This window comes from Plectrocnemia conspersa, unplaced genomic scaffold, assembly GCF_051122295.1.
Source record: "Plectrocnemia conspersa isolate PC_06_02 unplaced genomic scaffold, ASM5112229v1 ptg000005l, whole genome shotgun sequence".
NCBI lineage: Eukaryota > Metazoa > Arthropoda > Insecta > Trichoptera > Polycentropodidae > Plectrocnemia > Plectrocnemia conspersa.
Window position 1 is genome coordinate 11,437,386 of NW_028277169.1, and position 23,314 is coordinate 11,460,699.

Below are 23,314 nucleotides of genomic sequence, written 5' to 3' on the forward strand. Positions count from 1 at the left end.
TAAAAAAAATATTTAATTAAAATATTAATTAATAAATGGAAAACGCCAAAATACAAAAAAATAGGTGGACATATATACAAAAAATACAACATAATTTAGAAGCTCATAACTGTATTGTAGCTAGTAGTACCAGATTCTGAAATTATGTTTTCACTTATCTAAAAAGAATCAAACATAATTGCCTTCAGAATATATTTTAGCTCTTGATTTTTAACAGTCAAGTCGCAATGGATTATTGGATAAATATTTTCAAACGAGATTTAAAATTTATATCGACCATAACAATATGTATACCGACCATTTAAATATTGAAGGATAATAACTCAGAACTGTTAGTTTAAATATTAAAATGCCTCACTCCCCAATTTTTATTTTTTTCGTCAAGGACTAAAAAATGTTGACAATCGCTTCAGAAAGAGGTAAACGACTTTTGATTTTTTTATTACCTCCCGACCTTAACCAGTGACACAGTGACCACGCGCTCGGGGTGGCACGCAATAAAAAATAGCGCTCCCCGCTCCTCACTTTTATGGTGTGTTATTTTTTCGCGAGTACTTCAGACGCTCTTTGGTCGTAATCACTGGTTTTTCGTGCATGACCGGCGGGTCGCGTTTACGACCGTGCATGTGTGCCCCTTCCAGCGATAACCAACCGTTTAGCGCGCGATAGTCAATTAACAAATTTAATTAGCGATGACACTTTGTCCCTGACGAGGTAATTAGCATGCGTGTTTTACACTACCTTAATATTATTGTGCCCTACGTGAGGAATTATGATTATTATTATTATCATCCTGCGAACAGTTCACAAGTAATTATTATCTATACAAATGCGTTTCAGTATTTAACATATGCAAGGAGTGATAAAAAATAACTACAATCTAGTATATATTATTCAGTATTGTTATTGCCCCCTTCAAAGCTATCCCATTAGATATAATACATAAATTCCAGCGTCTCAGTTCTCAGCGTATAACTATTTGGTATAGTCTTTAGCTTATTTAGCGATTTTGCTTTTATCTCCACTATGGTTTTCTTCTTTACAAGAACACGAAAATATGCTGCCTTTCGGCATCATGACGTTGTTGTTTTTGACCAAAAATTTACGAATTAGTATGAGCTATTAGTAGTCGCAATATGCAGTGTTTGCCTACAATTCAAGTAATTTCTAAGGAATTGCATTACATTACATTGCAAAATATTGATTGTACAATTTGGTAGTAAGAATTCGTAATGGACTTTGCCTATACAATCGAAGAAATCATTTGCAAAAATCTTGACATTCGATAGAACTTGACGTGCTTTTTTGGCCATGCCTCCCCGGGCGCTTCGTTTCGAAGTCAATGATTCATATGACACTATGCTGATTTAAAAATAAAATTCAACAGTTATTGAAAATTTAACAAAAAAGGCTTTGTCCAAAAAGTCAAAATTTTCATTTTATAATTGCCATTATATTTACAAAATATCAATTCTTCAACGTTCTTCCTTATTGATTCAGGGAATACTAGGCATAATTTATTCACATTTTCATCGGTGGTTGGCGTACTAGGCCGCCTTTATATCTTGTCATTTTCAATGACTTCACGACCTTTTTGAAAAAAAATTATTTTGAAATTTGTACCACCTCACAGCTCTTTATTCCACATTTAACGCCAAATTGAATGCAAATTCTTTATTCCATAATTTTTAAAATAAAGAAATTTCTGAGCGTGACAAAATATGACATCATAATTGCTGATAATTGACATGCGCATCACAAACAGTGGTACCAATGTGGAATAAATAAGGTATACTATAAATTAATAGCTGTTATATTTAATTGTAAATCTTCTGTTGTAACATGCCATGCGTTAGCCCAATGTATTACAACGGGGGTAAACATAACCAACAATTACATACATATATTTTAATAACTTCGATCTATCTCGATTTTTATTTAAATTACTCATCCGTGAGATTAGGAAAATCACGGAAAACCTAATCTGCGATGGTCGACCGCAATTACAATTATATAATAATCACTAATTCCAATCTCCTAGACACGATAAATATTGATAAGCACTAGGATCCATTTGGGATTCGAAACCAGATCTTTTAAGTTTTAGTCACTGACTTATTCCACTGGTAGCATGTTTTATATTCGATACTACAATCGTTATGCAATCCAAAGAAATGTTCTTGCACCTCACACTTCCAAATATTAATTTAAGTGTCGCAAAGGCCATATTGACTCTCATAGCTCATAAATTAAACAAACAGCATTTTACAAAGTTGTATTTGGATCACGCTCGCACATACAATTCAAACCAATAAAAATACTACATCATCAACTCTCTATATGTTGCCTTAAATGATGTCATTATTTATAAACGCGTTTATATATGTAATATAAATATATATTTTTACCAAAGGTCAACGGCCATATTTTAAGCACATTCGCCTGTGATGTATATTAGAACTTTCCATATTTTTTTTATTAATAATATTTTTTATAAATATCATATCAATGCCATCACAGTATATGTTGCCATTGAACTTACAAAATAACCCCTTTACAGCTGTCCGCATCTCTAGCTAACATCATTAATCAAAAAATCAACCCAATTCTACAACTGGGTTAATGGACTCTTGGTTGTTGGTGGTCAGGGTCACTAATTCCATTTATAGAACCGGAAGCTTTTATACCCTTAAATATTATATTAACGTTGTAGGTTTCCTTGATTATTTTAAATATCTATTATTAACATCTGCTCTGCGCAGATTTAGTTTTTGTACAATAGCCTTGATTTATCTTGCGCACAAAGTGACGTTACATTTTTTGTCTAATAAGTGATTCCTTCAAGTTAAAAATGTTATTAATAAGTAATAAAAGTAGTATTTTTACAGTTCTTGAGTATTGACTATAGAAATGTTTCGATCAATGTTTCGAAAGCTATAACATATTTTTTACTTCAAGGTAAAAATTGTTTGCTATGAATTGTTAGAATCCTAATTCCTAGCAACTGTCAGCTCTGAAAACTAGAAGCAAATTTGCTTGAATTCTATCCCATTTTTTTCAAATACAGAAAATTATTTTTTGTTTGAGGTGGAATTTTTAACTCCCTCCTCCGCACTAATCTAAATATTCTGACTGCCTGTGTTCAATAAGCGATCGATAAAAATACTTTACTACTAGTTTGACAGATATTTTATATTTCCATAATTTATTTGGAAAACATCTAAAAGCCCACTCGCCATTTCCATGAGTATCCAAGCTAAGAGTACAATTTTCTTTCACCGCTGAGATTGCATATCCATAATTACTGTCGACGGACTTCAGTAGACCAAAAACGCGGTTTTCGTCTGCATCGTTACGCGATTTTCCACGGTCGATGACAAAGTCCTTTGATAATGAAATCTAGGTCGAAGTCGTCTACGCCAACTTTTAAAACGCGTTGCACAATATTTGTCACGAACTTCTTCAGAAATTAAGTAAGTACGGTTTCTGGAACTGTCTTGCCAGTGTATGAGCTATGATACCCCGACAGGTATTTCATTATTTCTGGAGTACTGCACTTCTACATTCAGTACCTCCTTAATAATAACAAACATTTGACCATTGAAAAGTTAGCATGTTTAATTATTTTTGGTGATTCACGTTCTGTACGAACTATCCTCGATTCTGACTCCAGAGGAAAGTATCTAAAAGAGTTGGAATAAAATCATTTGTATTCTTTACGTAGCGTACTATTCTTTACGAAGCTGCTGAGGGGGGGTGTCGGCAATCCATCAATGCTTCACTTTGTAGAAAATAAATCTAAAAGCGGAAAATGTGTTGCTTATAAGTAATGTTCTACGTTTTATTTGTGACAGTACAGTTTATGTAATATTGTTGTTGTCGCCGAAATTCTGCGTCATTTAGGCGTTTTGAATATCGAGTTAAGCTCTCGGAGATTCAGGGTGAAATCTTAATCATCATTATTGTCCTGACAACCCAATATGGGTCTTCGCCTTCTCTATTTTCATCCAGTTGTTGGCTCCGGCTGCGCTGGCATCTTTTGTCACATCGATGCTTTGGTCTGCCGGCCGATCTTCGGTCATCTGGCTTTTCCAGCAATTTCTTCATTGGTTGAGCGGTGTCTATTCGTGCAACTTGGCATACCCACCGAAGTCTTCCTATTTCAGGATAAATACTTAGCTGGACTAAATAGTGCTGCTTTTCTTAGGCTTCTAAATGTCGTCTTAGTTAATATGGCGAAGTTGTAGTAATGTTGTTAAATTCTGGATAGAAATGATGATATAAGTAGCACAGCATGTTCAACTTTCAGTCAAGTCTAAGTGAAACTAGAATCCTTGCGTTTGTCAAATACATATATCATTAGACTTTTTGGGTTATTGTAACTGGCTGACCGTCTTTTTTAAGTATAGTCCAGTAGTTTTACTGTAAATTCCTATGCTTAGGCGCAGAAATGCATAACTGCCCTATTATATTTGATGTGGTAAGCCTACAATGCTCCGATTCTTGGTAAATTCGTGGGATGCAAATATATTAGTTTTTAAGGACCATTTTAACAAACCTTCCGCTTATGCCACCCATATTTTGTATAGATTTTATTCAAATGCCCGTTGTTTGTATGCTTGTTCATACACTAACCAAAATATACTGAAAGCTTATTTGTCTTACTGAAAGAATACTTCTGCAGGAGCTTTTATTACTTTATGACCTATCTATCACTCAATATTACTACTGGTATTTAACGTATACTTTTTGACATATATTATTCAGATATTTAAAAAAATGAAAAATACTTCATTATTTTTTAAAAACATGCTCTGTGCTTATTTGCCGCTTTTAGGCAGCTGCTTACTTGCTTGTGCACACAGAACGTGCTGCTCATGCGTTAGCCCGCAGATAGTCGCGCGGATGACTATTGTCATCCACCTGATTGAAAAGGTTTTCTATATTTTCCCGAAAGCAAAACTTGAATGGAGTATTTTTGGAGTCTGTGAATCATATGATGCTTTTCCATTTAGTATAGATTTGATCTTCACCCGTGAAAATGTGTTAATTTCACCAAACTGCACCTGAAGAGCAATATATCACGTAGTCCGTGCAATTTTTATCGTATTAGAAAATAAAAAAAATCCGTCCGGCAAAGGCCTATATATTTTTTTTCATCCTCTTCTAGTACCGGGTCATAAAATCACTTAAGAAACAAATTTAAACAAAAAATACTGTTAGTCATCGGATCGAACCCAAAATCCTAATACTGAAGTGACCAAATTTTAAAAATATTAAAGGAGAATACTAAAAATAAAAAGGCCGTGTTGAAAGTTTTCATTTAAAAATCAAAATAATTTTGTATTAATTTATAAAAATATTTTTTATAACCGAGATCACCATTGTGGCTGGCTGCCGACAGCATATTCCGTAACTCTGTGACCACCCAAATTAACCTAAAGCCCAACACAAGGATGTTGACAGTGTTGCCATTATGCGAAACAGTTTACATTAGACCAATTATTGCAATATTTGTAATCTAAAAATATGTCAATACGTTTTTAATATTTATTTTAATCTCCAAATTTTCTCATTGCCGTTTACTCTCAATCAAAAATCTCGTTTTTTTCGGGGAATAAACTAATGTTTTTCCGCCGGTACATCCCTATACACAATACATAATAATCATATATATATATCTTTGTAATTAAAAATTATGTAATAATACAGCTAATTTTAATATGAGAAAATATATATGAACAATAATAATAATGTACATATTAAAAATATATAAAAATAACAAATAATTAATGTGAGTGGCAAATATAAGAAGACAGTTTTCCCGATCCATAAAAATGAAAAAATGTAACATTACAGATTTTTAAATATATTTAAAAATGTGCGTAATAAATTATCTAAAGGAAAATTTTGCTTGATTTTGCTGTAGCAAACTGGTCAATTACGTCATATTTACATGTAAAAAATTAAATAATTAACATATGACCTCCCCCCTAAAATTGGAAAATCACCGCATTGTTTCTGATTAATAATAATGGTCAGATTAGAAATGTTAAATAATTCCGCCTTCTTTTAACCTGATTTCGGCTCTGACTTTGTTATAGATTGAAAAAGATTATTATTTTGAATAGTTTCAATAAACGGAGAGCGCGGTATCGATTATGTACTTGGCTCGTTACATAGAGTCGCCGTTAATGGCCGGCGTCTCACGCGCTGTGGCCATCGCCGCCCCCTTCCTCCGCGGGGAATGCGTTGCAAATGTCATCGCGGAGCCGCCGGCGCAGTTCGCTCCCGTCCTCGTCGGCGTCGGTTTCTCACCCCGTCCAGGGGCGCGACCTCCGTCTGGGAACCTAACCTCGCTCGATATCCCTCCGAACGCCTCCCGGACGGGGCTGCGCCGCGCCAATGTGTGTTTAACCTAGAACAGGGCGACGGCGGCTTTTTGCTAAAAATCGATTCCGCACTTTGCCTCGCGCGCGGCGACGCTCCGAAACATACGCGAGTACGATTCGCGCACTTGCGTTTTGCTTTACGCAGAGTCGCGCTGTATGTGCGCAACTGTGCGTCGCTTCGTCGCATCGTCGCTAGGCGTCACATGGAAATGCTAATTATAATAATCAATACGATGCAAATGTCTGGCGCTCGTTTCCGATCGATCTCCGCGCGCACCCCTAAAGCCGCCGCCGTAATGCGCTTCGAATCGATATTAACAAATATTCACATTTTCTGTTTCAGATTCGATCGATAATGTGACAATGGAGTCGGCGGGCGTGAAATGTGTAAGTCTCGTCGTTCGATAATCCGCCTCGTTTCGTATACTAATTTATTTTATTGCATTTTCAGAGCGCCGCGTGTGCGACCGACCGATCGTCGATTGCTGACTGCCGAATCTTCCGAGTGAAAAACGTTAAAACAAATCGAGTTAATGCTCTACATCTACCCTGTAGATCCGAATTTGTTTGAAAACAGGCGACAAATTCGGTTCTAGAGAGGTTTGTGTGGTGCATACAATGCATCATTTGTGTTTAAAGTTCAACGAACGTTTCCTATATTTCTATTTTTATATGTATAATATTATATTCTATTGTATATGTATTATTAAATAAAACATTTTAACAATCACTTCACTTGTTCCTAATGTAATTAACCGCACTATTCAAATATTTTACACTGATCCGCCATCTTGTTTCAAATAGCTAATCGAGAAAATATCAACTCGACTCAAAAATCTACCTGCTTTAGTGGTCAATGCTGGGAGGACTAATTATCGACATTTTTTTCATTTGACAACTATTGAGATGAGAGCATGTTATTTTTACACTTCTAAGAAATAAAACGCATGCTTTAAAATTATCAATATGTTCAATAAAACCAAACCGTTTTTCCTTCAAATTTATAATAAACACTGAACTGATATTTTTCCGGTCAGAATTTTAGCACGTGATCAGGGTTAGGATTTATATTAAATGGTAAGAATTATTTTGACAGATCGTCAGAAGCATTTTTTCAGTCTGTATTTATAAGTTCGTTGGTCAGTATTTTAAAGAATAACCAGTATTTCAATTATACTAATATAGGGTGACCATACGTCCTCTACAAAATTTTTGCCCTTGAACAAAAATTTTCAAAATCACTTTCTTTTAAACTCGTAATAATATCTCCTCCTTACAAAAATTTTCCAAATATTTTTTTTAGTTCCCGCAACAAAAATTTCCGGGATGACCTTTTTATTTTTAGTGTCCTTCGATATTTTCAAAATCTGGTCATTTTATATTATATAATTTGTATTTTAACCTCAAGGTTCATAATTATGTCGACAGATGGTTAGCAGAATAATACATCGTCCTTATCAAGGTGTTTTAGGGCCAATTTGTTTGGTTGGGCCCGCAACATTGTCAGATGTCAACACAACAAGCCGAGCGTGCTCTCCGTTGCCGTTCTATCGTTATTCCCGTTTCGTTCGTCATTCTGAATACATACAATTAAAAGGATTCTTTGAAAGTTATTCATGCAATATTCATTGTTCTGACCAACGCTCGTTTGCAACTAACCTGTTAACCGGTTTAGGTGCCAGCAAGATATTTCATAAAAAATCTCAAATAATTAACTTATCCCCCGCTTAAATTCATAAATGTTATAATATTTCTTACTTCACATGATCCTCCTATATTTTATTTCTGATTATCATATATTTTTATTCTGACCGAAAACTCTTTCTATTCTAACCATTTGATATTTATTCTGACCCTGAATAATATAATTTTGCACGAGTTTTGCTTTATATTCTAACGCAAAGTTGATTTAAGTACTTTGTTGCTATCTTTTTTCAAGTAAATTAGTAGTTTTTCACTATAAATAAATATTGATATTTTTGCCATACGAATATGAAAAAGACATAATATGATTAAATTTATTTAAAAAATATTTACATAAACAATTAAACTTAATTACATACAATGATGGCTAAACCAACTGCGAGTACCTGGATGAAAACAGAGCTGTACTATACTATTTCAAAAGTCGGATGGCTATACTTATTGGTGAGTGTCTAATATTACTGTACTTCAAACAATACTCAAAAATGCAAGTGCTGGAAATTGGGTGGCACATAGACAGGGGCGGTCGCATGGGGCGTTAATTACTCCGAAGGGAGCGCCATTTGATTTTATTTAACGCAGTGTTGGAAGCTTGTATAAGTACAAGCAGCGCCGTCAAACTGGAAAAAAAATTGTTTAAAAATGTCTGAGTTGACATTTTTTAGCTCTCGCAGCATCTCTAAATGTACAAATAATAATAGATAACATTTTTTTAGAGCCCGGGGCACTGAATATTTTTGGACTGGCCCTGCATACAGAAACAAATTCACTAGATAATAAATTTGAATAATAATAATTCTCCTACCCAAGGCCGGACCTAGCTTATTTACAGCCCCAGTCAAAAACAAAGTTGATCTTCCCCCCCATAACACATTACATTTAAAACACGATAGGGGCTTATTTATCTATTCATTGATTATGACCAACCTAGACGGCAGCACGTTTTTAGGTGGACCTCGATGGGAAGTCAGCGGCCGGTGGTGTCTCGTCCACTGTTCACTAGCATATATTCCAATAACACACATTTGTAATTTGATAATATTTTTCTCTAAAAGGAAAAAACTTTAAATAAAAATGTATATTTCTTTTGATCCTAAAAGTAAGTTCAATATACGATTACGATATCGTAAAGTTAATTCAATATCACAAATAAATTATAAATCAATATTAAGACCTGCAATTTCGTATGCTTCTCTGGTTTGGAATACATAATTAACATATCAAATAGCAAATAAAACATTAAACACATTAAAATATTTCATTATGAATTAAGTCTGTCCTTAATTAGATGAATAATTAATAAACACTAATTAAAGATAATTAATAATTAATGAATGAACACTACGATGAATTTGTTGGAACTAACAAGCTAACTGCATATTATTTTTATTAAAAATAAATAAAAACACTACAAAAATTTAATAATATTAAAATAATACCAGTAGTAAAAATAATCACATTTTTTATATAAATAATAAATAAACATTTTGTATTGGTTAATTAAATTTTGATTAATATTTTAAGGACTGACTTCTTACCCAAAAATATTAAGAATAATTAAAAACAGTAAATTGCTTAAAACAAGCAAATTGTAAAAATAATATAATGAAAACTTTATAAAATAAAACTCCTTAGACATTTTAAATGAAATGATATTTTTTAAATATGTCAATGTAAAGTGCTAAAAGACTAGGGGTATACAAACATATTTTTTATTTATCCCTTGCGTTAAACATAAATGATTTTGTCCACTGTGCCCTTTCCATCTTTTGCTAAATTTATCTTTTCACTATGTTAACAGCTGTGGTCATGACAGCTAAAGGCTGGCAAACAAGCAGTCACATACAAAATAATGTTTTTTTTTGTATTTGCATAAATTTCATAAATAATATTTCCGGGTTAATATTATGCAAATGTGGAATTCCCGATGGCGGTGTGAGGGCTTATTCATTTATTTACGTATTCGTTTATTATGGCCAAATGAAAAATAAATGGCATTGGTGTGATGGTGGTGGAGGGCAGCACATTATTTTGGTGTACCTCAACAGGAAGACAACGGCCAGTGGTGTCTCGTCCACCGTTCACTCACATACATATATTTCAATAACAAACATGTAAACTACATAGTGTTTTACGATCAGCGTGGTGTTTTCCGCCTCTGCGTGTACTTTAAATAAAAATACTAATGTAGCGACTCAATCTGTGTGTAACTGCCACCCGTCATCATTCATCTGCCAAAGCTGGTTTTAAATTTCTTTCTTTTTTAAATCAGTCCGAATAATGTTTAATTTATTTCTTCCGATGTTGCTGAATAATTTGTTTCAAAAATTCTGTATAATAATAATAGAATATATACTCAATATTCATAAGCATATATTATGAATAAATCACACGCCGACACATTCAAGCCAGGGCTGGATTTACCTATAGGCTAACTAAGCTAAAACTATAATTAGTTTTAGAACTTTCACTAGCTTAAGTTGGGTATGGTTAATTCGTGTAGGTTAGTTTTGGGTTTGAACAGCAAATGGACGTTTCTCAACTGTCAAATTTGATTTAATATGCATTTTAGAGCAGCATATCATTAATGCCTATAAGTTAAATTATATTTATATATTCATTGTAACATATATACACCGCATGTAAATAAATAATGTTAAGTATGTAAATTGATATATTACTACGTATGGAAAATTTTAAAGCATACAATTTTACTAGCACCTGCCAGATAAATTAAATATTCACTGTTATATATCTACCCATGAAAATGTATTCCAATATGATTTTTCTAAAATTACATATTTCAAAAAATATTTTCGGAATTGATTCGAAACTGTTTTTTTAAGATTTTCATTGAGAATTTATGGTTTAGTATCAGCGACGTCATTTAAGATTTTTCAGGGGCAAAAGTTGGTCAGTCAGTGATCATTTAGTATATAACCCAATTTAGGGGGGGGGGAATGCCTTCACCTGTCCCCTTCCCCTGAATGATGTCTCTGCGTTCTCATTAGCTAGTTCCGAGTCCATATCATTCAAATATGTAACAAAACCTTCTGTGTACGTAATGTCATCGTTCATTTATCCTTCGTGATATCAAGAATTTGAATTTGTTCATAAATAAGCCTAATGTATTTTTAATAATTGCTTTATTTTTAATAAAACAGTTTTACTAAAACATAAATATAATGTGTAATGCACCAAGCTTCAATGTGTCAGCGTGTGATTAATTTACAATATATGCTTATGAATATCGAATACATCTTCTATTATTATTATACAGAAGTTGTGGAAAAAATTATTTAGCAACATCACTGCTACACAAATACATATATTATACTACCTCTGATATTATTGCCTTTGTAAATCAAAATAATTTTGCTTCTTTAACATCACGTACGGATGGAGCGAAGGGGGAAAGGGGGAATTAAAATTTCACATAATTCATGGAAGCCGCCTTGTATAAATATTTAAATTATTATAAGCAGTGTGTACTAGTTACACATCACAAAGAAGGAATGGTTTGATTATACAATTTTGTATGCCAAGCATGATGCGGTTTGGGCCAAATTAAAAAAAATACTCGCAAACCGACTCGAATGACAGTTGGTCTTTGCAGTTGGTGGCCCTGCATTTCAAATGCGGTGACGGCTGGTCATGGCGGCGATGAACGTACAGCACGAAATTCGCGCCCGTTGCGGCCGAGTGGTGTTGCTAACCGCGACGGCTGCAGGGGTAGCCGCCCTAGCTGGAGGTGGAGGTCCTCTGCGCCTCCCTTTGGCCGTGGCGAGCGGCGGCGTGGTGGCGGGCACATGGGCGCACCGAATCCTGAAACCGGTATCCAGAGCCGGCAGTTCCAGGGCCTCCAGGACGGTGGCCGCCCTCAGGCAACTCCCCACATTGCTGCCTCTAGCTCTGGTCTTGATCTTGAGCGGAGGCGCAGCCGCGTGGGCGCGTCTAGCTCCATTGACGGCCAGATGTTCCAAATACGAAGGAACATGCCTTCAAGAACAGAATCTACTCTTACTCTTCGTCGGACTATTAAACGGTTTCATATTCTTCATGCGAGAGTTCGCTCTGAGCGAACCGGGAGTCAAATTCCCACTAGTTCAACAGAAAAAATTCATTAGAATCAAATTTGCCGTATCGCCGACCATAATAAAAGCGATAAACACGACTTTGACTACGCTACCGATCGTCGCTTTGACTTATTACTGGAACGGCACCTTAATCCGCAGCTCTCTGATCAATCTATTCGGATTACAACAAGAAGAACAAACTTTAGACGGCCTATTTTCGATCATCTCATTTCCACTACTGATAAAAATATGCTATCACTCTTTCCTGTTCTATTTTATAACATATTTCACAATTGAGTTATTCGATGTGTATCTTACGGAAAGATTCACATTTCCGATCGAAAAATTCGAAGATTACCTCACATTATCGAACGGAATCCGCAATCATAATGTACTATTAGCAAAATTGGCATCGAGAGATTTTTTAACGTTAGCGAGAAAAGATCTAATGAGGAGGAAATGTATATTTAGTTTATCAATCCCTGGCGGACACCCGACAAACTGGAGAAACATATCAGGGTCGTGTCTAGATACTATCAATTCGTATGCAGATAGAGTCAATGCTGTTACGCAGACTGTAAAGGCTGAACCTGAATTAAAAATATCACATAAAAATAGCACTCCTCCTCAGCTTCACTCTTATTTAACATCGCCGAAACTGCAAAATAATTCATTACGTAATCTTTCTACGACTAATCAGCCTCCGAATCCACAAGAAAAGACTTTTAAAGAAGCCGTGAAAGAAGAGCTAGACGTCTTATTGATAACATTGTGCAACAAGCCCGGAATTAGCTTCTTTTTCGGAGAACTATCCGAGGTCAAACTGAAACAATTGACCAACGACGGAGACGCGGTGGGTAAAATATCTTTAGGACTATCTCAATTAGTAGCGGCGTCTCTCACTGAAGATCCTTTCGGCATCGTTCAAGACGATCTATCTATAATATTACAAACTCTAATGCGTCTCAAATTATCACTGGATAAACTGACTAAATCCGGAGTGATCAACAAAAAAAACTTAAAACACGATCGAGCGGTGATGGAATCGTTGACTGATATAAAATCTGCAATGAGACGAAGCATTTATTTAATAAGAATCACTTTCAAAGACCACATAAACAACATCGTGATAGATAGTGATACGTCTATAGCTCTACAGTCCTTCATAGATTTTAGAGAATGTTGATTTTTTATACAAATTGTGATATTCTATACTGTAATGATTTTTCTAGTATAAATTTCTTATTAATATATTTATTCATAAAAAATTACATGTTCTTTATTGATTTTACAACACATAGATTGTAGAACATCATCTCCTGAAGCCTCTCCCATCCGGCAATCTGATCCTTTTCCACTTCTTCGAGCGCTGTTCTCAATTCTACCGTTTCTACGATAATCGGACCGTGGACCTTTAAGAACAGACTCAAATACGCTTGACCAAGTTCAAAGTCTTTATTGCTCTTTAAAATAGCATCGATCATCTTTAAGAATTGGACCATGACTTCCACAGATCCTCCGTTATCCAAAGCGAAATTATTGACTTCGAAGTCGATCATCGAAGGTCCGAAAGATTTCATTCTATCTATACATTCGTTATAATTTTCAGTCTCTCCGGCCTTTTCAAGCATTCGACCGAACGGCGTCAGATTTGAAAACGTTAACGCATTCATAACTTTGCTCTCGCCGTCTTTATCGCCACTCGATAAATCAAACTGAAGATCTAAATTGGGCACAGTCGGCAAAAAGAACGGAGCGGCTTTGGGAACTTTCGGAGGAGCTTTCGGTTTATTCCTCTGTTTGATAACGTCTAAATTGAGTAAATTCTGCCACTTGGATGTCGGTAGATTTGACAATGTGATAAGTTCTTCGCTTATTTGTTCCGGAGATTTGAAATCTAGTTCTTCTTGTAACGTCAATGCTTTGAATTCTTCTAGGGTTTCTTGTGAAGTATCGTTGGCAATTGTCGGTAATTCTGTAAAATTAAATTAATTAATAATAGGATCGTTTATGAATAAATACTAATCTTAAAAAATATACCTATTGTCGGTATGAGCAGATTTTCTAAATTCAACGGACGGAGATTGATGTGAGCGTATAGAGTCCGATTGCCCCATAAGTAAACACCGAGTTGTCCTACGTGAGATGTCACCATGAAGTTTCCTTTCGGAGACATGCTGAGAGATGTGCAAGGACATTCAACCTAAAGGAATAAATTATATTAATTGATTATTATAATATATAATTAACAGTTAAATAATACTATTGAACAAAAAGAAGGAAGACTACGTATTTTTACAATAAAAAAATAAAATAAACCTTTCTCCACAAATTAACCATTTGAGTGGAATTGCCACATATGTACTATAGAAATTATAAATAAATAACATATTTTTTTAATTTGATTTAATGTAAATGATTTTTATAAAAAATAATACCAATAAATTAAAGTATAAAATAAATGAACATAAAAAATATTGAAAGCCTCTGAATTGATATAAAAAAAATTCACAAAAGCCAAATACACCCATACCTCGCTATACGGCCGCTCTTTATACGGCCTTTCGCTATAACGGCCCTCTTCAATTTAAGGCACATTTTCGATTTACGGCCTAAAATGTTTCGCTATAACGGCAAAAAAACTTTTTTTCGGTGTCGATTTTTTTAAAAATTTAAAAATAGATTTAATTTGCATAATTTTTAAATGAAAGGTGAAGTAGCTAGCGCCGATGAGGCCGCATCTAAGGAATATCCCAACATTTTAAAGGGAATTATTGAAAGAGGTGGTCATAAACCTGAACAAGTGTTTAACGTAGACGAAACAGGGCTTTATTGGAAGCGAATGCCTGATTGCACGTACATTTCAAAAACCGAAAAATCTGCGCCTGGTTATAAGGTATCTAAAGAACGATTAACTTTGCTACTTGGTGCAAATGCCGCAGGTGATTTTAAGCTAAAACCACTTTTAATATATTTGTCCGAAAATCCAAGGCCTCTTAAAGGACTAAATAAAAATCAATTACCCGTCATATGGAGATCCAACAAGAAAGCTTGGATGACTAAAGCTACTTTAGAGGATTGGTTCAAAAATCACTTTTGCACAGAAGTGAAAAAATATTTGCGAGACAATAACTTAAGCAACAAGGCTTTGCTAATTTTGGATCTGATCTGATCCAACCAATGGATCAGGGTGCAATAGCCACTTTTAAGGCATATTACCTACGCCGAACTTTCCGACAACTTATAAGGGAAACCGATGGTAAATCTTCAATTAAAACATTTTGGAAAAACTATAACATCAAGGATGCTGTTGACAGCATCAGTGAATCATGGAAGGAATTAAAATTAACAACAATGAACCATGTTTGGAAAAAAATATGGCCAGAATGTGTAAAAAGTACTGATGCAGAAGTTAATTGCCTTCCTGAAATTAGGCAAAACATTTTGGATCTAGCACATGATCTCGGCTTTGAAGGTTTGAACGAACGTGATGTGCTTGATCTACTTGAAGCTGATAGGGAACCCATTTTATATAAGGAACTCATTCAGTTGCAAGCAGAACCGGCATTTGATGAAGAGACAGAGCCTGTTGTATTTAAACAGCTAACATCAAAAAAATTGTCAAAAGCTTTTTCCTATTTCGAACAAGTAATAAACATCCTCCTTGAAAACGATCCTGACATCGAACGTAGCGCTAAAGTGTCTGTTATAAATCACTGAAGAACGAAATGGACAAGACGGCAAGACAAACAACGTTGGACAATTTTTTTAAGCCAGGCCCATCCTTACCAGCGAAAAATGATGACGACAGTGATCTGCAGGTTACCATTTCTTCATCATCTTCAGATTAAAGCCATTTTAAAAAAAAATTATGTATACACACATATTTTATGTAACATGAAGTTGTTTCATTTTTGTTTATGAATTGTTGTTGGTTTTTGGAGTCTGTTATTATTTTATGTACAAATGTATGTACTTGTTATGTATGTATTTTTCATTTAAATGAAATAAAAAGATAAAATGCATTTTAAATGATAAACCGTGTTACATATTTAACAAATTTGGAACCGATCCCATTGAATTTGTATTAGAATAATTGATTCGTTATACGGCTTTTCGCTTTGCGGCCAAGTTTCGTGGAATGTATCTAGGCCGTAAAGCGAGGTATGAGTGTATTTATTATACTGGATTCAGAGAACTTTCCAAACAGCTCTTATTTACCTTGAAAATGTCTATCAATTGTCCTGTTGGTATATCCCATATTCTTATCGTACAATCCATTCCAGCAGACAAGAGCCATCTGAAATATTTATAAAATAGTTTAATACATGTAGGATAGTAAGATCAAGTGTCAATGAAATGCAAAGATATGATATGAGAAAGCAAAAAATAACATGTATTGGTTAAAACAGTCGCCATTGAATGTCACCTTGCTTCTGGCAGACATCTCTACCGAAATAGCCAAAGCCCTAACTGGGAAATTTGTATTTTGTTCATTCTCATTTCAAAAATCAGCAAATTTCTCAAGAAAATTATCATAGCATTTTTTTGTTAAAAATTAAATTTGTACGAATATTTTTCAACATTTTACAAAGGCTGCATAGGAAAGGGTGGGTCCATGCTAGAAGTTCTTGAGAAGTGAATTATCATTTTATACCTTATGACATGTTGCAAAAGCGACAAAGATTTTGCGTAAATTGAATATTGATATTGAATTCGGGAGCACACACACAAACTTTTATCAGTAGCGTAATTTTAGTAATATGACAATTTGAAAATTGCGATTATTTGGTGGCTTCTTTCGATCATATGGTGGATTCAAAAACAAACAATATTTGCATCAGACATTTTAAAAGTCAGTTGGACAAATTTTTAAATTCAAGCGATGATGCCAGTTGCAGCGCATTCATTTTACTCGATTCAAATTATAATGGATTAAAAGAAACTATCAGTTATGTATGTGGGATTCTTATATTTTGCTGATGAGTGCAATGGAAAGCGGTTGCTTGTTAAGACATTTAATATGTATGAATGAGGCAATAATTCTTATTTACTTATTTGCAAAATCCTATTGATTTGTAACAATTTACATCATAGCTTCAAGCCGCATCAATTTGCTTTTGGCAATGTTAATAAATAAGTTGCGTAAGGACAGTCGTAATGTGACAGAAACTTGAGAAATGAATGCTCCTCTCATAGTTAATATATGTTGCAATGTTATGAACGGAACATCAAAAACACTAAATTGATCATTGGCTCATTGGGTATAAATATTAGATCATTACCTGCTATCATGGCTGAAGCACATATCATTGATTTTCGACGAATGACCGTCAAACTTCCTAACAATATTAACAGAATCCAAATCGATCAAAACAAGAGTAAAGTCTTCATTACACAAAGCTATGAGACTACTCTCCCGTTGACATCTCGTAAACGATACGGCTTCTTCCAGTGGTATCACTTTCAAGGGGACTTTAGCTGCAATTACAAAAGATATTAAATAAAGTATTCATAAAGGAATCCAATCCATTGAAAACTTACATTCTTCAAAACCCCATACTCTAAAACGCTTATCGACTCCGCAAGTCATAAGTCTTCTATTCAAATTGTCTGTTTCAACTCCTCGAACAGGACCGGCGTGCGCTTTACTCCATCTGCCTCTCATTAAACCTGACTGCATATTGAACTTATAAACCTCTCCGTTGCTATAACCGATGAAGACGAAATTTCCGCAATGTGAAACGTTCAAGCAAGTCACAGTGACCGTTTTGTCCATCTTTTCCGGTACAATCTTATGACTTCCCATCTTCTTTTTATCTAGGGACCACGTCGTCACCATGTTCATTCCGCGGTGTATGGCGGCTATACTGTCCCATTCTTTATCGCGATGCATACTGTAACTGAAGTTGATCACTGGAGGCATCAGATGTGTATCTTTATTATTATCTGTAAATATATATAAATAAAATATTATATGGGGTATAAAAAGGCAAATGGTCCTATCATATGTTCTTTTGTTGCTGAGCAAAGAATAAAAAATATGACTTTTAAAAAGGCCTTAATTAATGGATACTTGTATAAAAATAGTATTAATGAAATATTATACCAATAAATCTCCTAGTTATGACTTACTTATTAGAACAGCTTTGAGTTTATTACATTTTTTTTTATCTCTGTAAATAAATTAATAGTGATTACTTTTTTTTTTAGAAGCTCCTCTATTGTACGAAGCACGACCAAGACTTTCAGGGTGGTGTCCGGCAGTGGATGATAAGATACGCAAAGCTGAATCGGCTCCAGCTGATAATACAGACTTTCCATCTGTTCCGACATATCTTATAAAATATGGAGCTGCACTATGTCCTTCTCTGAAATTATCAACACGAATATAACATTTTTTTTCACCAGCTTTTTCAAAAATTATGACACAAACCTTCCAATTCTTTTGGGTGTAAATATTTATATAACTATGGATACAGAAATTTCATAATGTCATATTATATGATATCTTGATACAACAAAAACTAATAGGAAGTGATTTGTTACACTTTCGGTGCTAGACACGCGAAATTAGTTCTATAGGAAACTTGTATAAAACCAATATTAAAGTAACATTCTTAAATTCTCAGACTAAAAATGAAAATAATTAGCTATAAAGAACATGTATCCAGGTACTAACAAAAATAGTAAAATTTTATATGAAAAAGCAAGGATTAGCGTCAAGATTTGAATGAAATCTGTGTTACTTCAGTTGATTTTGTATCATACCAGCAAGATAATGTACACATCAAGGAACGGTTACAGGACAATATTAACAGGTGGCCAAGTATATATAATAAAAACAATTTCAAAAAATTTTGGAAGGCTTGGAACACAATAATCAAAATATAAATTTAATATATATTTACCGCACTCTCAAAAGTCTAGCACCGCCGTCCGGCATATCAAACATCCAAATCTTCAGTGAATTATCGGGAGAATTGGTCGCCATTATAGGTTCGCTTGGAAAGCAAATAGCTCCAGAAACGATCCTCGTATGCGCCTTATGAAGCTGGTGGGCGACCCTCTTCTCCTCCAAATTCCACATCACTAAATGTCCTGCTGAACTCCCAGTGACCATAATCGGATGACCGTCCGTTCTGAACGATATACTCGTGACTAAACCCCAATCTTGATGGAACTTCATCACAGTCTTATCGACTTTCAAATTGTGTAATATTATATTACCGTTGGCTAAACCGATTGCTACTACATCAACGGCCGGAGCTTGCTCTGTAACAGTTACGCCACTATTCCATCCAGTAAAAGTATGAACAAGCTTTGAAGTTTTAATATTCCATAGTTGTAAAGCTCCTTGTTCGCTTCCCAATAAAATCTTATTCAAATAAGTAGCTGGATGCATTAAAGTCGATATCTTAAATACTTTATTATCGAACGGTATTTCTAAATATTCTTCTTCCTCTTTAATATACCAGGCTTTGAGCGTACTTTCATCGTCGACGGTGAGTAACAGTGTGGCGAACGGTAGTAAGAGATGAACAGGCGCTCCGTGAGGTCCGTATTCATGTTTCAATTCAGTGCCTCGCCTCCAAGCGTAAACTTGATTTCCGGCCGATGTGTATATATGATACGTGTCTGCTGCTAACGCGACGATAGGCGATGGATGAGATCCGCTCACCGCGAGCAAACTGAGATGATCGGCTCCATACGTGTGAAAGCATCGTCCGACAACAGTCACCAAAAGTGTTTCTCGACGCGTTTTAATGTAGCGGGCGACTAATGGCACTTTTCCGCTAACTTCTCCGATTGAACGACATCCGACGAATATGCGGCTTTTGTCCATTTTAAAGATTGACTCGAATCACGCAGGCATGCTTATTGTAGGTTAACTGTCAATGTGACAGTGTTTATAAGCAATGGTGATAATAGCGTATTTTTCGACCATCTAAAATTATGTATTTCTCGTATATTTAAAATAAAACAATAATAAGAAAATTGCAACATAAAAAAATATCTTTTCATTAAATATTAAATTACATTTTTAGGGATATATCAAAAAGTAATTGACTACAAGAAGGAAATATATTCCACAAAAAAATATAACTAATTATTTATATTTTACTAATGAAATTAATTCTCAAAATTTGTCCTAAGTGGACAGTGGTTAATAAACCACCCACATGAATGTCTTATTTTTTCTGACAACCGATTAATAATTTTATTTTAATTTCAAAATATTAGTAAATATACATATAGTAGAGACATATTTCAAAATTGTATTTTAAACTAATAAATAGCTGTACTGTGTGATATCTCATTTGAGGAAGCTTTTCAGTATCATATTGTTTTTCATTAGTTATACAAAGTATCTATTACAAGATTAATACAACAGCTTATTTTAGAATTAAATTCAAAGCGTACAATTTTTCAACACCGTTGGTATATGAACATTTTTAATTTATTTATTTAATATTTAAAATAAAATTGCATTAATTAATATGTAACATATTCTCAACTGACAACACTGAAAAGTGTTATTTATTTGACATTGACGTGTCGAATCACTGATTTTAAGGTTTGCACTTTTCTTTATGTTTTTTTATTGGATTCAAAGCATGGAAAACATACGCTAAACATATTTTCTATAATCTAAAATATTTTAAACTATTTTTCATACATTTCGAATAGCGTTAATTCAGCTTTGCAATGGAACTTCAGTGCAGTATTCAAAATTATGCATGGGGAAAACTAGGTCACGACAGTGAAGTGGCTCGCCTTGCCACCGTATGCAATAAATCGTTGGTTATAGATAAAAACAAGCCCTATGCTGAGCTATGGATGGGCACACACGTCAGCGGGCCGAGTTTCATGGTAGAAACCGACGAAACTCTTGCTATTTGGCTGCAGAGAAACTTAGACTCTTTGGGTCCTAATGTGCATAAAGAATTTGGCAGGGACTTGCCTTTTCTGTTTAAAGTTTTGTCCGTTCAGAAGGCTCTGTCGGTTCAAGCCCATCCGAATAAGGTAAACTTTAATTTTAAATCAACAAAAATCACCATATTCTTATATTGAATCATATTTTACAGAAACATGCAGAAGAACTTCATTTAAAACGCCCAGATTTATATAAAGATCCAAATCATAAGCCTGAATTAGCTATTGCTTTAACTCCGTTCCAGGCTCTATGTGGCTTTCGAAGCGTTACTGAAATAAAGCACTTTGTTTCAGGTATTTTAATACTTTTAATTCATTACAAGGACATTCAATAATATATTTTATTTATTGGAACAGAAATACCTGAACTACAAACCATTTTGGGCGATGCAATTCATAAAAAGTTAATATCTTGTGATGCAAATAATGAGATGAGTTGCATAAAGGATGCATTTCAACAACTCATGGAATGTGATTCGGTATTAATCAAAGAGAATTTGAATAAAGCATTATCTAGATTAGAATCTCAAGGTTTTTTTCTAATTTAATATTTATTTTAGCCCCATGATATATATATATATATATGTTTATATCGATAAAATGCATTGTTTTAGATACTGCCGTCCAAGAAAAGTTCCTATTTACTTTACTAAAGAGATTGAATACAGAATTTCCTGGTGATCGAGGTTGTTGGTGCATCTTTTTCTTGAATTACTTACAAATGAATGTTGGTGAAGCTATTTTTCTCGGACCGAACATCCCTCATGCTTATTTATATGGCGGTAAATTAATTAATCTATTATAGTTTTGCTATAAATCTATTATATATCAATTTTTTAGACTGTATCGAATGCATGGCTTGCTCCGATAACGTGGTAAGAGCTGGCTTAACTCCGAAATATATCGACGTATCGACTTTAATCGATATGCTCATATATGAAAGTAAACCTGTTGAAAATATATTATTCGAGCCAATCGTAGAAGATAAAAATACGAAAATTTGGAGACCACCTGTGAAAGACTTCGCTGTTTGCCAGATAAAAGTATGAAAATTTTACTAATTGATAATATCTAATATTAATATATTTAAATTTTTAGATTTCATCGGGAGATTTTGAAGAATATAATACAATTTTGCGTCCAAGTGCAAGTATATTGTTGGTAATATCCGGTAAGGCTACAGTGAAGGACAGCTTAGAAAATAAAGTAGAACGAGGAAGCGTTCTTTATTTAAAAGCCTGCAGGCAATTAACGATAGTTCCTGATCCTTGTTCAAACGAAGACTTGATTATTTATCAAGCCATGTGCAATTTTGTTTGAAGAATTTTTTTATTTTATGAATCCACTATAAATGTTATCAGTATTGTTGATTTTTGTAATCTTGATTTTACCTTGCCATATGTTGAGCATTTTTTATATTGCTATTTATAATTTAATTTTGTGTATTTATTTTATTAGGGGGATTAAGGTTTACAAAACTTGCTAAAAGTATTATTATATTTTTCTTTTCATAATATTGTAAAAAAATTTTTTTTAAATAAATAGTTTAAATTGATAGAATTAAAAATATTTTTTTCAAAATATATTAGTAGTAGGTTTTAAAATATATGCGTTAGTTGATTATTAAATATTCCTAACAAATGTATTATATTTCATGCAATCTAAAAATATTTATTTAGTGTAGTTATCAGGGCTGTGGAGTCGTTAAAGAAAAACACGACTGATTCCGATATTTACCAACAACATGACTTGACGCCGATTCAAAAATGTTTATTTTTATCAGATATATTTGGTGTTCTTCTAGACGTTTAATATTCATACGCTATACACATTCATTATTACGCAATTAAAATTTCGTAATTTAAAAAAATGCATTTTATAGAAAAAATGGTCGGAGTCGCTCAGTTTTCACGACTCCAACTCCGACTCCACAGCCCTGCCAGTTATTCCAAGAAAGTATTAAAAGTCACACATGGTAAAACATCTCATACCTCTCCTCTTTTATTTTTTATTTGTAAAAAACTGACCACGTGTACCAGTGGTAGTACATGAGCTATATAACTTGAGATAATTGCAACTAATACATGCCAATACACAAAAGTAGATGCAAACAAATGGTCCTGGTTACATACACGTGACAACGATAACTGAACATTTTAATTTTAAAATAAGAAGCGGTGTATCTACAGCTTATATGAATAGGTG

The 23,314-nt window shown here is 34.0% G+C and overlaps 3 protein-coding genes and 1 long non-coding RNA gene across 5 annotated transcripts; 3 read left to right on the plus strand and 1 right to left on the minus strand.

Moving 5' to 3' along the window:
* The first annotated feature begins 2,848 nt into the window (after positions 1-2,848).
* On the plus strand, positions 2,849-7,122 carry LOC148234837 (uncharacterized). 2 transcript variants are annotated; one of them, XR_015809520.1, is made up of 3 exons: positions 2,851-6,407; positions 6,736-6,779; positions 6,844-7,122. It is a non-coding gene; the product is annotated as an uncharacterized LOC148234837 (long non-coding RNA). The 2 variants fall into 2 exon arrangements; XR_015809519.1 differs by having other exon boundaries at positions 2,849-6,779.
* Positions 7,123-11,680: 4,558 nt separating this feature from the next.
* Ndc1 (Nuclear division cycle 1) lies at positions 11,681-13,358 on the plus strand. Its single transcript, XM_088185819.1, has one exon. It carries the CDS (start codon positions 11,751-11,753, stop codon positions 13,356-13,358), a length of 1,608 nt encoding a protein of 535 aa, XP_088041945.1. The 5' UTR covers positions 11,681-11,750.
* A 52-nt stretch (positions 13,359-13,410) lies between these two features.
* Positions 13,411-20,122, minus strand: LOC148234839 (WD repeat-containing protein 36). Its single transcript, XM_088185818.1, has 7 exons — positions 19,084-20,122; positions 18,374-18,543; positions 17,717-18,121; positions 17,458-17,653; positions 16,394-16,472; positions 14,213-14,375; positions 13,411-14,147 (listed from the first exon to the last, which is right to left on the minus strand). The coding sequence occupies exons 1-7, from the start codon at positions 20,016-20,018 to the stop codon at positions 13,441-13,443; spliced, it is 2,655 nt and encodes an 884-aa protein (XP_088041944.1). The 5' UTR covers positions 20,019-20,122; the 3' UTR covers positions 13,411-13,440.
* A 558-nt stretch (positions 20,123-20,680) lies between these two features.
* Positions 20,681-22,676, plus strand: Mpi (mannose phosphate isomerase). The gene is made up of 7 exons (XM_088186230.1): positions 20,681-20,750; positions 20,864-21,199; positions 21,262-21,403; positions 21,467-21,640; positions 21,724-21,891; positions 21,950-22,152; positions 22,208-22,676. Exons 2-7 carry the CDS (start codon positions 20,882-20,884, stop codon positions 22,427-22,429), a joined length of 1,227 nt encoding a protein of 408 aa, XP_088042356.1. The 5' UTR covers positions 20,681-20,750; positions 20,864-20,881; the 3' UTR covers positions 22,430-22,676.
* Positions 22,677-23,314: the final 638 nt, after the last annotated feature.